The sequence below is a fragment of the Eschrichtius robustus genome, chromosome 6 (assembly GCF_028021215.1).
Source record: "Eschrichtius robustus isolate mEscRob2 chromosome 6, mEscRob2.pri, whole genome shotgun sequence".
Classification (NCBI taxonomy): Eukaryota; Metazoa; Chordata; class Mammalia; order Artiodactyla; family Eschrichtiidae; genus Eschrichtius; species Eschrichtius robustus.
In genome coordinates, this window is record NC_090829.1 from 50940660 (window position 1) to 50955582 (window position 14923).

At 42.8% G+C, this 14923-nt stretch overlaps 1 protein-coding gene across 1 annotated transcript in view; it reads right to left on the minus strand.

Annotated features, from left to right (window-relative positions):
• The window catches only part of TNIK (TRAF2 and NCK interacting kinase), a 407404-nt gene that overhangs the window by 12298 nt on the left and 380183 nt on the right, over positions 1-14923 (minus strand). The window contains 5 exon segments of the mRNA XM_068546242.1: positions 1384-1518; positions 4145-4288; positions 6108-6278; positions 7080-7191; positions 9284-9448. Of these exon segments, the coding sequence (XP_068402343.1) occupies positions 1384-1518; positions 4145-4288; positions 6108-6278; positions 7080-7191; positions 9284-9448 (727 nt within the window).

The window sequence follows — 14923 nt, forward strand, 5'->3', positions numbered from 1 at the left end:
ACTATACTAGGTACTCAGTGAATCTTTTTAATTTGAGATTTTGAGGTCTTAATTCTAGACACTTTTCTTGTATTCTTTCTTTGATACTTTCTTCCCCTTCCATTTCTTAATCTTTTTCCTAAAACTCATGTAACTTACATTTTGACCCACTTGGACTGAAACTTTTATTTTCTTACCTATTCTCTCTTTTTTCTTTTCTTTTCATTCTACTTTCTAGGACATTTCTCATCTTTGTCTTCCGACCCTTCTACTGCATTTTTTATTCCTGCCAATATATTTTAATTTCCAAGATTTTTTTTCTTGGCCCCTGAATGACATTCTCCAACCCTGTTTCATCTTTTTTAAAAAAATAACACCTGTTCTTCTTTTATGGAAACAGTATTTCTAATCTCTCTGAAGTTATTATATTGATAGTTTCTTTTAAAAATTTTTTGTTCCATTCCTCATTATCCTTGTTTCCTCTAAAGTCCCTTCTTTCTGTTTAAGTTTCCTTCCCATTAGTGGATTTTCCCGCTGTCTGCTCTAGTGGGCTTATCGACTGATGGGTTTCACTTTTAAGGTGGTTAGATAGCATGCTCTTTTCATGGCATTTCAAATATTAGTACCTCAACATCTTTTCTTGCTGGCCATTTAGTTTCTCCAAAGACCATCTTTCAATCTCTTGCTTGGGAGTGTAAGCATGGCTGGCAACATCTGGGGTGCTAAACAGGGGAAGGGTGTGTGTGTGTGTGTGTGTGTGTGTGTATTAGTGTGTCCTTATAATTCAATATTCCCCATCAACAGATTGGCTGTGCCCACCTTTCATCTTCTGCTGCTGTCAGGGAGGGTGACTGCCTGACTGGGTTCTGGAGGATTTGCTGTTCATCAACTTTCCAACAATCCTCCCATTTTCAATCCCACCCTCCACCTCCACCTCAGATACATCTGGGGCCTCAGGTCCTGGGCCTTTCTGGGTTCTGTTGAGTGACTGGATTGATTTTGATGACATTCCTCACAGCAGACTTAGAATTCAGCATTTCCTGGTCAGCTAGTTCTGTTCCTAGTCATCTAACAATTCTTGTTCAATTTTGTTGACATCTCTTATCTGTTTTCTCTTCTCCTGGTCCCTTTGTCCTTGTAGGTTTACAGCACTTTTATTCCTTCATGGTTATTTTAATGGGTCTTTGGGATTGAGTTCAAACTGGAGCCTAAGACTTTATTCTGAATGCATTCTTTGAACTTCATCAATCTGACTTTTTGGGGAAATAATGCAAGTATATTTAAGGTTCCAGCAGTGTCTTAAACTGGTCACAAATACATCATCAATATCTGATGGAAAAAAACTAAATGAAACTTAACTGAGTAATTTGGATTGAGCAAGCAATTCCATGTCTTGAGACTTACCAACTTTGTAATGTATACAGCCTTCCAAGTCCCCAACAGTGACCCAGCCTTGTTTCTTTTCTACTTCTGGGTCATTGTGTAATATTCTGTTTCTTAACCATGAAAGATAGTAAACTCGTAGCTTATTCTTCTTTCCTGTTGAAGTAACAGAACTTTAATTTCAGGGCCCTGAGACAGCTTTTTCTCTCAATCCTTCCCCATCTCCATTTTATTTTATTTATGTTTATTTACACTTGTGCGTGTGTCTGTGTATGTGTGAAGGCACAATAACCAGTGTCTCCAGCATCATCAAAGTATTGTCTCTGCCGGAACTTACGATCAAAACAGGTCCAAGTGTTTTGGGCAAATAACCATTGCATAATTTGTCTTTACCTTCTGGCGCTTTCTTATTTGAGCAAGGTGCTCTTATTCTCTCCTCCCAGAGCAAAGGGCAGTGTCTGCTCAGTAAGACCTAATTCTGTAACGGAATGGTTGATCAGTGTTCCAAAACATTCCAGATCTAATTACATGAAGGAGTTCTGACAACTGGACATTTTAGCATACTCATGTGTGACTACCTTTCCCTCACCTTCTACCCAACAGCATACGTTAATGCAGAGCCCCCCTTACTCGCCTCCTCTATTACTTTAAAGATGACAGCTGGTAGTAGTTTCACTTTACCAAACAGAAAAAGGAATTTCTTAAGGAGATATGAGAAACAAGTTCAATGACGGCAATCAGGGCGCAGAAAATAACCCTTGGACATGTTTACAGTGCGGAGATCCCTGAAAGGAGTGTCAAACAAAAATAAGAACAGAGAAAAAGATGTGTACTTGGAAAAAAACACAAAAGTTCCCTTTGGTAAATGATAGGAAAGAGATCATGGAGTAAAGAATTCTTAGTAATGGTAAGGAAACATCTTAAAAACACTGAGGAGCTTTAAACTGAGGAGCAAAATTTAATATATTGAGATTATCTGAGTACCAGATAAGAAGATGTCCCTTGGGGTGGTTTTTCCTAAGTGATCAGTAATTTAAGCCTGTGGGTTATACTTCTTGGGTACTTATTTTCCTTTGACTTCTCTTAGGTGTCAAAAAATATTTCATATTTTGCAGCTGTGATATATACCAGAAGAAAAGAATTCATTAAAGCATTGCACACTGGATTTGACAGGAGAGTACATTTATAACCTAAGTTAAGGGAACCACGTGCAGTTACTATTCGTTTTTATAACCAGAAGTCTTGAATATGAATTGATTTCTATAGCTAGGATGGGCAGGAGGGCTGGTGCTTTCTCCTCTCTGTACCAACACAGATCCGAGGGCAGTTCAAGGAAATTTGGCTCCTGTTTTCATTTTCTTCTTTCCCTACCTATGCACCTCATGATAAATGGAAATGGTTGCACTTTTAAAAATGGGATGTGTCACTAACAACATAATGAAGTCTGAACATGAATTTTCTGATATCATTTCCACTTTTGGTAGGTGACTGGCAGATGTACGGTTTTAAATTTGATTTGGGAGTGTTGCAATCAAGAACGCATTACCCAGAATAAAGGAGTACGCTGAATTAAACTCAACTGATAATACAAGAAGAATTTACTTGGCGAACCCTTATTTGGGGAGAATAAAGAGAGATGAAACTGAGCATTCAATGGACAGGTAAAAGAGGAGATTGTAGCATCAAATGAGGGCATTTTCTCAAAACAGAAGTACAGCTGAAGAGTTAAACTTTATTCAAGGTTCAACCCAAGAGAAGCCCTATGTTTCTCTTTGCAAAACAATGGCTGGTTCTCAAACTTGGCTGCACAGTGGAGACACCTCAAGAGCCATGAAAGCTTCTGAGACTTGGGCCACACTCCCAGATTCTGACCCGCTAGTCTGGGGTGCATCCTGGAGTTTTCACATCTCCTCAGGTGGTTCTACTGTGCAGGGGTACTGTCGGTTTCATGCTGGATGGGATGGGAGGGGAAAAGAGGGGTATTATTTATTAAACTCCTTCAAACACCATCCGAAAGAAAAAACTTTCAAGAACATAGACTCCTTCAGGTTACATTTTTAACTTGTCAGTAGTAAGGCCTTCACTTTTGTCTCTCTTTTTTTTTTTAAGCTCTTTTTGGGAACTGGAAAGCTGCAGAGGGTGGCAATGACTCCTACCTTCCAATCTCCTTGCAGACTAATCACCCAATGGGCCAGCTGCACTTGCTAAAATGTCAGTGAACTATAAACTAAAGCAGTTCTTATAAGAAAAGAGACCAGAGAAATTTCTGCTTACAAAATTTCTCACTCCCAGAAGCCTACATTTATTTTTTTATTTTTTATTTTTTTGAATTTTATTTTATTTTATTTTTTATACAGCAGGTTCTTATTAGTTATCTATTTTATACATATTAGTGTATATATGTCAATCCCAATCTCCCAATTTATCCAGAAGCCTACATTTTTATATTCTCCACCTGAGAGTAGATGGCAATGACCGGAGTGCAGATACCTTAAAAGGATCCTTGCTGAGTCCTGGCAGAGGGTGAAGGCCCATACGTACACAGCCGTGGTGGTATGTCTCTGTCTGATTCAGATTTCAGGCAGAGGTGAGAGACTTCCCTTTGAAGGTCAGAATCTCTGGAGTTACAAAACATGGGTGATGTCATTCTGGCCCTACTGCCATAATTTATCGTGCTGCTCTTTGGCTGGGAAGGGCAGAGCTTACTATTCCTTCAGAAGTGAGGTGGTCACCTTTCCCCATCTGTGCAGACCTGGAGGACTTGGTCATCCCAGCAACATACCTGATATCGTCACGAGGACATTCAGTCCCTCCAGCACATCCATCTGCTGAAATCGCCTCCGGTTGATCAGATTATAAACTTTGCCTTGCCCGCTTCGGTCCAAAAGCATCAGGCCATTTTCAGTTCCCACCAGGAGGTTTACACCTGCAAATTTAAGAAGCATCCCAAGACTGACTCTTATGGACTTTACTCTTCTGGATCCAGGGTCCCTTTAAAACCTAAGAAACTGTGACTTGTAAATATAAACTAATGGGCAAGCAGGTACTACAGTAGGGAGTGTAGAAGTAGTAGCTCTGAGACAGTAATTAAATCACTGTCCCTCTGGTAATGAAATTAGTTTTCTTTTATAAAGTAGTAGCAGCATTCATTACCTGTAGCCCTTTACTACCTAAAATAGAGTTCTTCTCAAGAGGAGCCTGAGGCACAGATGTGATGCTAGCACAATCTGCCTTTATTCCTTTCCTGTAACACCCACCCTTTTCTTGGCTCTCTCTATAAATCATACCTCCAGACTTCCCCAAGGTTCACCCCACTCCTATTCATGCAGTGATTTCTAGCCTACCCACCTTCTACATATAATAGAGTGCCCCATTCCCATACTCTATGGGAAGAAAAGCCCTTCTTCCTTCTCACACCAAAGCTTAATTTACATCCCATCCCTTAAGGTTCTGCTCTTTGTTAGGGAAATGATAAGCCAATTCAAGTGCAGGTATTAATAGCCCAAGAGTCACAGAAATATTGACTGTAAGGCAGGGGTCCCCAATTCCCCGCCCCCCGCCATCCGTGGAAAAATTGTCTGGCACCGGTCCCTGGTGCCAAAAGGGTTGGGGACCGCTGCTGTAAGGGACTTCTCAGGCATCTAACTCTAGTCCAGCCCACCTCCCATGCAGTAATTCCTATTACAAAAACTCTGGTAGGTAAGTGGTCTTGTCTGGATAGCTACAATCTTGAAAATTCATCTCTAGGCAAATAAACACCCCTGACTCCCAACATACACACAGACACGCGCACACATTGTGAGTTCTGCCGTGCAACGGCCTATATTTATGAACGGGTAACTTTTCCACTTCTTCTGCTTACTGCACATCTGTCTTCTAAGTAACGTGAATGTCTGCTCTTTCAACCACATGTTAGTCAATATTAAACATGGTTATCTTGTCGTCTTCTAATAGTCTCTTCTCCAGAGGACAGAGCCTTACTCCCTTGAAATGGTTTCCAGGCTCTGTGCTCATCCCTGCTAACAACTCAAACGCTTTTGCCCTTATAAAATTGTGGTGCTTCAAACTAGGTGTAGTATTTTAGACGGGTGCAGATGAGCCATGTCCTTCCTTGATCTGTAGGTCATGTTTATGGTAACACAGACCAGGATTTTGATAGAATCTCATCACACCTATACTGAGTCTGAGGTCAGCTAAAATCTGCAGATCTTTTTCACAAGAACTGCAGGTTGATGTTTTGAACTAAAAGGAAAGGCTCATCATTTGTTGTCCTTTTCAAGTTTTATCTTGCTACTACTACTGGTATGGCCTTTGGCAATTCACTAAAACATTCTGTGCAGCTTTTTCAACTGTCACATGAAGGTCACGCCATTACTGCCCTTGCACAACGTTGTATGGATCACAGAGACAGGACGTGGGGCACATCACACAGTGCTGGGCACAGAGTGGGCGTATATTAAGTGGTAGTTAGTTCTGTTGTTGGCTTTAGCCCATCACTGTTATGTGACAAGGTCACTCTGAATCTCATTGCTATCCTGGGTATCAGTTCCTTCTAAATATAAAATTGTATCAGTTAGGGTATCAGTTCTTTCTAAATATAAAATTGCTCTTGGTCTCTCTCTTGAGGCCGAGACAGTCCCAAATCGGGTCTCTAACACCCATGATTCAATCAGCACTCTCCTGATAGTAAGATTCCTGTTTGAGGGTCAATTCATTAACGAATGGTAAAAAAAGCACCAACTTACCCCACAGAGCTGCACAAAGTATTTCTGAGTTGAATCGCTTCTTGTATTTTCTGATTTCTGGTGTGTCGCTATGAGGCCGAATGTTGGTTGGGTTTACGTTTACCACTGAAATCTTTCTTGCTTCATTTAGTTTGGCCTGTTCTTGCCTAAGAAGTTCGCTAGTAAACAGAGCTTTGAGAAAAAGAATCAGAGAAGTCAGTGGCATCTTACAATACAACCAATGGAGATATGGAAAAGGGGCTTCAAATAACTATGATTTCTCCTTGTTTAGTGTGCATTATGGTAAAGGCAAAGAAACACTGAAACTATAAATATTTTACACTTTTTTAGTAGAATAAAGTTATGTCATTCATAAAGGCAGTGTTTTATCCGTTAGTAAGACAGGCTTATAGATACTACTTGAGTACTTTAGGGAATTAATATTCATCTCATAAAATTAAACACACCACCCTCATCTCCCGTAATATATGCAGGACAGATTTACTTTTTGAAATTCCACATTATCAATTGACAAACTGGCCTAAGTTGAGTCTGATGATTAGTGAGTTGCAGAATTCTAGAAAGCAAGGCTCTCCTCTAAATCAGCCAGACTTTTGAAGTGGGAAGCACACACCTAGAACTCAACACAACTCAACACGCATTTATTGTGTCTACTGCGTGCACAGCACTGTACCCAGAAATTGCTTCTGAGAAATACGTGGTGAGTTTGGAAATCTCTGAGGAACAGCTTTTCCTAGGCCCCCTGGATACCTCTGCGTTCCTACCAGAATCAAAATAAAAGAGATGAAAAAAAATAGAAAGAACTTTGTTTGAGGAATCCTATCAAAAAAAAAAGTAATAAAAAGTCTTCCCTTTAAGACAGGGCCTAAGCAGTTAATGGCTTAACTATTGAACTGATAATTAATTTTTTATCAGGCCATATCAGAAAGGAAAACCAAGCTGTTTCTAAAACATCGGGGCCTTCTAGCTTACCGGCAGCTGAAGATTCCTCATCCTCTTCGTCTTCATCAGTGGGAGACGTCTGGTACACTCTGGGGTCCACAAAGGGGGTGAAGGAGGCTTTGGTGCTGCTCCCCATGCCATACTAATCAATAAGCAAGAAGATTAAGAAGAGCAGATAGATAAATACTGTAGCAACAAACGATGCTAATAATACTTTGCTTGGGCTCTAAAATTATTAGAGACTCTTCAAACCATCCAAGTCAAAGTGTGTGCTTCTCTCTCCAGCTTCTACTGATACTGGTTCCTCACTAACCATTATGTCTCTGCAGGGTTTCATTAATCATCAGACTGCAAGAACTGTAGTGAGCAAATTATATTATGGACCATACGTGGCACCTTAATATCTGATAAGACGGCTGTAGTGACAGAGCCTATTTCTCCCTCGATGTAAAAGCAATCTCCTATTGACCAAATGGTTTTAAGAAAAGCTGACACAAATTGGCAGTAAACTAAGTAAGCATAGCAACACAGCAGCACTTCATCCTGAACACGTGATCAACCAAAGACTCCCTCTTGGGGCCTTTGGGGCCTTCCATGCTGGCCTGGTGATGCAGGTGGATTGGTGTTGGCTCAAGAAGCCTTAAAATCTGCAATTCAGGGACAGTTTCATCCAGGGAATGAAGATTTTTCCTTTCCATGATAGTTTCCTTAAAAGGATACTCATACTTATATGCCCTATGTGGGAACTTCATGAAGATACTAGGTTTGCAGGCAATACACCTTAAGGGCTTATTTAAAAAATAATCTCAAGGGCTTAGAGAGCACAATTAAGATATGAAGTCAGAACTAAACTAGGGAACAGTAAACTATCAAGGCTTCATGTCCCAATATTCCATTTTTGAGTTTTGTCAAAGGAGCTTCAATAACCGTCTCCCAATTTTGTCTGTCATCTCCACTCCTACTTACACTCAAGTCCTTTTAGTATTATAAACAGATCTGCACTTAATATAAGAAGCATCTTTTTGGGGGATAAATGTCTTTAAGTTTTAACTTTTTTAGTTTTTTTTTCAGGTTTTTATTTAAAAATAAAAGCAGTATCCCAAGACCCCTAAACACATAAGGAGAAAACCACAAAGGCCCAATCTGACTTTAATTCAAGATTTCCCCTTCACGTTATGAAATCAAAACCATTTCATCCTCCATAAGGTAGGACTCCCCCTCCCAAACAGAGCACTTTCACAGACACTCTCTCCTTTGATCTTTAGAAGTCCATGAAGGAGGTGCGCAAGTACTGGCATTCCCACTTAGAGCTGGGGAAGCAGCAGAATGTGGAGTGGGGTCTGACCGCACGGAGTCCTCCTTGGTACCCAAAGTCAGGCAGAAAACAACTGTCCACAGTGCATGAAGCTATAACAACGCTCTATGTTCTTTTCCTTGCGGCAAAGTTCATCTGCTCTATAGCTTTAGAATCCACACGGTGCATCATAAAAACTCAGTGTATGGACAACCTCAAAAACAGCGTTATAAACTGTATGCGTTATAAACACATGTAGGGTCTACGTGTGATTCACAGGACTATTCATGAAACATGACCAAGCACCGTGATCTCATCCGACTGGTCAAGCTCCGTCAACGACATCTACAAGCACTTCCCGGCAGATTGTTTATTCTGGCTTTTTTCCCCAGACTCTTTTCAGTGCAGGAAAGATAATATCCCACTTCTCCCTTTCTTGTGCGATTTGGAGTTTAGGAAGATGAACACTTTGAGAACGTATCTATTTTTATTTTTCATAAACAAATCATTTCAACCTTATTTCACCTAAGTCAAACTTAGTTTGACTAAATTAATGTAACTATGAACCTCAACTATTGGCCTTGGAATCTCTATAGGTTGAAGTTTCCTTTCCTGGCCTGGGAGATAGGAGGTCCTAGTTCTGGTCTCAGCTCTGTCACAAAACAGCTGTGTGCCTTTAGGCAAGGCACTTAACCTCTCTGAGCTTCACTATTTGCTTCTGTAAAAACAGGCTTTGGTCCAGATGCTACCTGAGAACTTTTCACTGCTCTGCTTCTAGGATTTGGTCCATTTGCGCATATGCATAAGTAGTTATATAGTATAATAAAACCCAACCAAACACGCTTCTGGGAGCTTGGCAAAGCCTCCTTCTTGAGGGGCCCGGGGTCTCAGAACCCCCTGCAGGAGGACAGAGCTGTCGTGGCTATCGCCCAGCACCTACTTCAGTCCCAGAGTCCATCTCCTGGGGGTGGGTGGAGACGCGTCCCAGGCCCTCGGTGGGGGTCCCCGCAGGGGAGTGGCTCTGCTGCACCAGGTCCGGGAGGTTGATGTGACCGGCGAAGCCGTTGCTGTCACTATGGCCAGATCGCTTCTTCTCTCCAGACGTCTGAGGGGGCACAACACATGGCGGCCGTTAGACAGGGAAGGCAAAGGCCACAGAGCGATGTCACCCCTCACACAGCACAGCTGTCGTGGCCTGCAAACCCGTCCCACTGGGGAGTGGGAGGATGTTCAGATTTCTATCTTATCTAAGAAAATAAGAAAAAAGTTAAGCTTTGCTAATATTTAGTACACGGCTTGACGCTGGGGCCTTATGCCCCTGCATGAAGGGCAGTCAGGGGTCACATACGATGAGGAGGTGCCCTGCGGGAAGACAGGAATGCCGCGGGCGCAGGGGCACTAGGGGGCCGTGCACTGTGTGCGTGTGTGCTGTGCACGCACACCAGGTCTCATCACCAGGTTACAAAGACACAAACCCACTAAACAGAAACATCACCTAAAATATCACTGAAAAGAAGCAGTAGGAGGAGATGTAACACTAATAATTCACGCCCAGCGTACTCCAAGAAAATGCAGAGATGATTCCCAACTCACAGGGTTCTCTGTCAGTCACGAGGTCAAACCAATGATTAACTAATCATATCTGATGAGAGTTACAAAGAAAACATGGAAATGATCTAAAGATTATTTGAAAATATGGGTTTACATCCACTATCACTAATGTTGAATCTCTCGGTAAGCAACTATGGCGGCTTGTGCCAGGAGCTGGTAAAAAAAAAAAAAAAAAAAAAAAGATGAAGTTATCATGACTAGCAAAGCGCCTGAAATATTGTTTATAGCATCCTTTCCCCCCCCCCACAAATATTATCTCATTTATTAATTGTGGCTCAGAGACGTTAAATAAGCAGTCCAAGGTCACACAGCCCAAGATGGTGAAGGCAGCAGAGCCCGGGAGTGTGCCTGCTTTGGCTGGACGCCACTGCCTGCTCCAGAAGCTCGAGTGGGCAAGCGGGGGCAGGAACCCAGACCTCGGGCCCTGCGGCCCTTCCTCCAGAGACATCCAGGCCCTTGAGGAATCTGTGCCCTGGGCAAAGCCTTCCTCTGAGGTTTGGGAGCGAGGGAGAGACTCTGGGCCACTAAGTCAGCTGGGTCAGCCCTCCCCTAGGGGCCAATCCCTCCCCCCTTGGGTCGGGTCCTCGCACCCATCCCCAGAGCCCACCTCTCCCCTCCCTTCCCCTTCCAGGATCTCCTCCAGGCGGCCACCAGAGTCAGCATAAACCGAGCTGTGGAGGGCAGCCTATAGCATTCCTTTTTAATGTCCTTTAAAGGTATTTTATAAAGTATATAATATTAGTGCAGTAGGACAAATGCATAATTTGTAAACAAATAAATACACTGTGTTATGTGGCAGTCCCTGAAATTCTTACTGATAAGGTTGCATGACCTAACACGTTGGAAATTATTGCCGTGGAGAGCAAAGCCTCCTCTCAAAGATGCTAGGGACGACATACAGAATTAAAAGAAAATCCTGCTCCCAAAAAGCCAGTGCCCACACTGTAGTCCTGGCTAGTATTGCACTTTCTGATTTCACATTTATACGACTGGCTCACTGAGGTTTCTTACAGCAGACCTGATTAAGTAATGATTCCCTCTTTGCCTTTTCTCTTTTTCATTCATTTGCCCAACATTTCTGAGCGTCTACTAAGTGTGAAGCATTTTGCTGAACATGAAGGAATCAATCAGGAGCAAGGCAGACACACTCCCTGCCTTGTTTGGGGCTGGCATGGCAAGGAAGGGTTCGTGCTCTTTCTTTGACCACCTCACTGGCCTGGCTTCTTCCTTCCGGAGCCTGTCCTGGTCTTGCAGTTATAGCTCTGCACCTGCCTCTGGCTGGAAGTGAAAGGAGGCACTTTTTGGGGAAAGATGAAACAGACCCCCAAGTTCCTGAAGGGGTGCATGTAATTGATGTTACTAGGAAGCTTGAGAAATAACTGGATAGATAGCCTTAGCGCCCCCTCTGTTTCTGGGCACAATACTTCTGGCCCGCGACTGTCCAGGAGAGGGGCATTTTCTGGACTCATTTTGTCACAGTGTTCATCTGAACATTTCATCTTCTAAATTACATTTAAGGGGTTCAGTCCTAATTTATTGTATTATCCCCTATTTTTTGTGTACTGGGCAGCTTCTCCCGCCTTCTTACTTCTGTTCAAATACTGAAAAGCTTTTTACCATTTCCCTCCAACTTTCCAGTAGCATAAATCGCACATTGTCTCTTTAGAGTTTTGTGGTCTCTCTTGTATCAGCAGTGTTCTGCCTCAAGCCAAAAATTAACGCAGACACACTGGTTATCAAAGAAAGACCCGAAGAGGCGCAGGGGGGGAAATGGCCCAGACAGTGAGAAGCTTGAAGGAATTCAGCAGTGACCCCTGAATCTTCCCACTTCTGAGTCATCACCCTTTTGTTCATTCAACCAGCACCCTCTAGAATTAAATACCTTCTGTGTGCCATTCTGCTGGGAACACCAAGATAAATGAACAGCAGCTCTGTCCTCTACGATCTCATTAACAGAGCCCCAAAGAGCTCTGCGATCTTCATGCCCTCACCAGTCCCATGGCGGCGGGCACTAGAATGTTCTGAGCATCAGTAGATGCTGGGTATCGCGCTGAACACCTTAGGTTCATCTCCTCACACTTCCACCGGGGGCTAGCTTATATTATCCCCATTTTACAGATGGAAAAGCTTCAGTGTAAAGAATTCAATTAACTTGCCCCACGTGACATGGGCTGTGAGTGGTGAAATCAGGGTTTGAACCGAGGCTGTCTGGAAGCAGAGCCCAGCTCTGGTGGCTGCGGTCCTATGTGGCTCCGCCCTCAGACACAGCTGATTGACTGGACCAGGAGCGCACACCTGAGCCAAGCACGATCAGATTCCCACTGGAATTTCCAGTTAGGCCTGAGAGATACTGGTCGGTCTCTGCTGGGCAGCTGAACTGGGATGTGGTGAACACCTTGCACTTGGGAGGGTGGGTGTGGAGACGTGAGAGCACGTGATTGAGGGGGAAGAGGAAGCTGGTGTGTGGACAGAGAAAACAAGGGAGAAAGTGGAGGAAACAGAGATGAGGGTAAGGCGAGACAGGCAGTGAGGGAGCCAGAGATCTGCACACAAGAAGCTGCCTGAGCTCCTAATCCCTTTTCAGTTTCTGGTTCCAACCCTATACAGGGTCCCAACTTGCTTTCTGCCTTTGGATTCCTTCTAGGAAACACCTCTGAATCTCTGATACCTACCCCGCCTTTTTTTCTTAATCTGTTGTAAGTGAGTTCTTTTTTCTAGTACTTGTAACCAAAAGAGCCTTCATGACGGTAAGCTGGTATCCTCGTTCAGTGGGTGGACAGACCCTGGAGAGATACCAGCTGGGCAATAAGGAAGGTGCTACGGACAGAGGCCCACGGAGTCCCAGGAGAGGCTTCAAGGAGGAAGAGAAGCTGAGCCAGACCCCCAGGGGTCTGCTGGGTGAAGAGTGGGCTGCAGTGGGGGAGGAAGAGGAGCTCTTCCAGGAGATGGGTCCCTGTGGACAAAGTGGTAGATGACAGCTGGTGTGGTGTATTCTAGAAGGAGAGTAAAGAAAGGTCCTGTGGGGCTGTAGGAGGGGGAAAGGTAGAACCACAGGGGCAGGGGTGTGCACTACAAGGGGGGATTGCCTCTGACAAGACCATGGGTAGGAGAGCCAGCGTGCCCCCATAGAAGCATCTGGTCCACTCCAACAAGAAGTACGAGTTAAGTGATTCTCCTTGATGTTCATCTTGGGGAACTGAACCATAAAGAGTTTTTATTTTCTTATCCTTTTGTCATACTTTAATTTGTATTTATCTTTTTAATACACATACTTTTAATGGATTTCAACTCAGGTTGTTACTTTAAAAGCCCACATTTGTAAAAAGAACGATTTAGAAATTGAGAGGACAAAAAGATTTTAGGGCCCGCAATAGATCAAATTCATATATGACACTGCTGAATGCAATTTTCAAGGTGACTGACTGTGGTCATAGAGTATTGGAATGCTTTCAACAATATGGAGCCATTTGGATGCGGCTGGCAACTGAACTCAAAAATGTGGCTCCAAATATCCACGTCAAGGTACTGACTCTGTCCTAAAGACTCAAGCAAATTTGAAACCACATTAGATATTGGAGTCCTTTTATTTGGAGTCAGAGAGTAACTCATTCCAGAACATTTCCCCTCATGTTTTCCCAAGTGGCAAGGTCTAGTGAGAGAAGCCCTCTACATTTGCATTGAAAGTATCCATTCACCGCGCTGGGAGATTTATATGCCAGCATGACACAATGTCAACTTCAGCAGCCAAGTCCATTTTTCATTTCAGGCTTCTGTGAAAGGGCTCTTTAAAGCCTACCTGAAAGATTCGGCAAGGCCATAAAACGAAATTCTAGCAAGTTGCTTTGTGAACTAGTCTTCCAGTTATAGCTCTACTGCCCATTATTATTTCAAAGGCCTTATTCATCTCAAAACTACAGTTCCTTTCTTTCTAACAAAAATGAGATGCCCTCTGCCTTTTTGGAGAGCAAAGCCTGCTTATTACTGTTTTCCAGTCTACCCTGGCTGAGGAAGGGGAATGACAGATGATATATGTTTGTGTTTCAGAAGGAAGAGTGGGAAGCGATAACAAGTAAAAGGAGAGCTTGACGCTATGGACAGAGTGAAATAAAATAGGTAACATTTATTGGATGCTTACATGCATTAACTTATTTAATCCCCTCAATCATCTTGTGAGTCATATACTATTACTTATGAAATTTTATAGATGACAAAATTGTTGCAGGGAGAGGTCAAGTAACTTTTGCCCAATGTCACCAGACATTACTTTCCTTCCAAGAAAAGACCTGCTTGCACGGTGAAGATGAAGTGAAAAAGAAGAAAAGACAGATTCTAATGTGTCCAGGCCCTTCTTATCGGCACAGATACAATGGGGAGGTAGTGCATGTTGGAGGGACAGGTGCAAGGGAATGTGTGCCCCCTGCCCCCAAATGATGTTCCTAGAATTTAAAAAGACAAAATTCCTCAAAGTGCTAAGGTGCATTTTTAAGTACATCTTCGTATTTCTTTGTTCTTTCACCAGTACAGCTTAATAGTCTTTAATGTTAATTTAACTAGATAAGATGATATCACCATTTCTTGGAACTACCGAGCATTTTCTACATAAAATCCACAAGGATAAAACCTGGGATGGGGAGGAGAAGGCATAACAAGGCCACTGATGTTATTTGGATAGACCATTCATTTCTGTTTTCCTGTGGTAGGAAACATCTGGGTTTGCCAGCCTTATATCCTCAGGCTCAAATGCTATATTCCGATTTGCATAGCTTCCACTGAAGAATCTGGACAAATGTGATTAAGCTCAGAAGGATGCAGGAAAGAAGGAAGACAATTAAAATCACTCAACCATTTAGAAACACGAGTCCTTCTCCCTCCCCCCACCCCATTCCCTAAAATACAAGCAGTAAGCATCCTCTGTGAAAGCTCTAATATAAAAACCAATTAAGAAATGCACTTCTTCTACAGTTTTTAT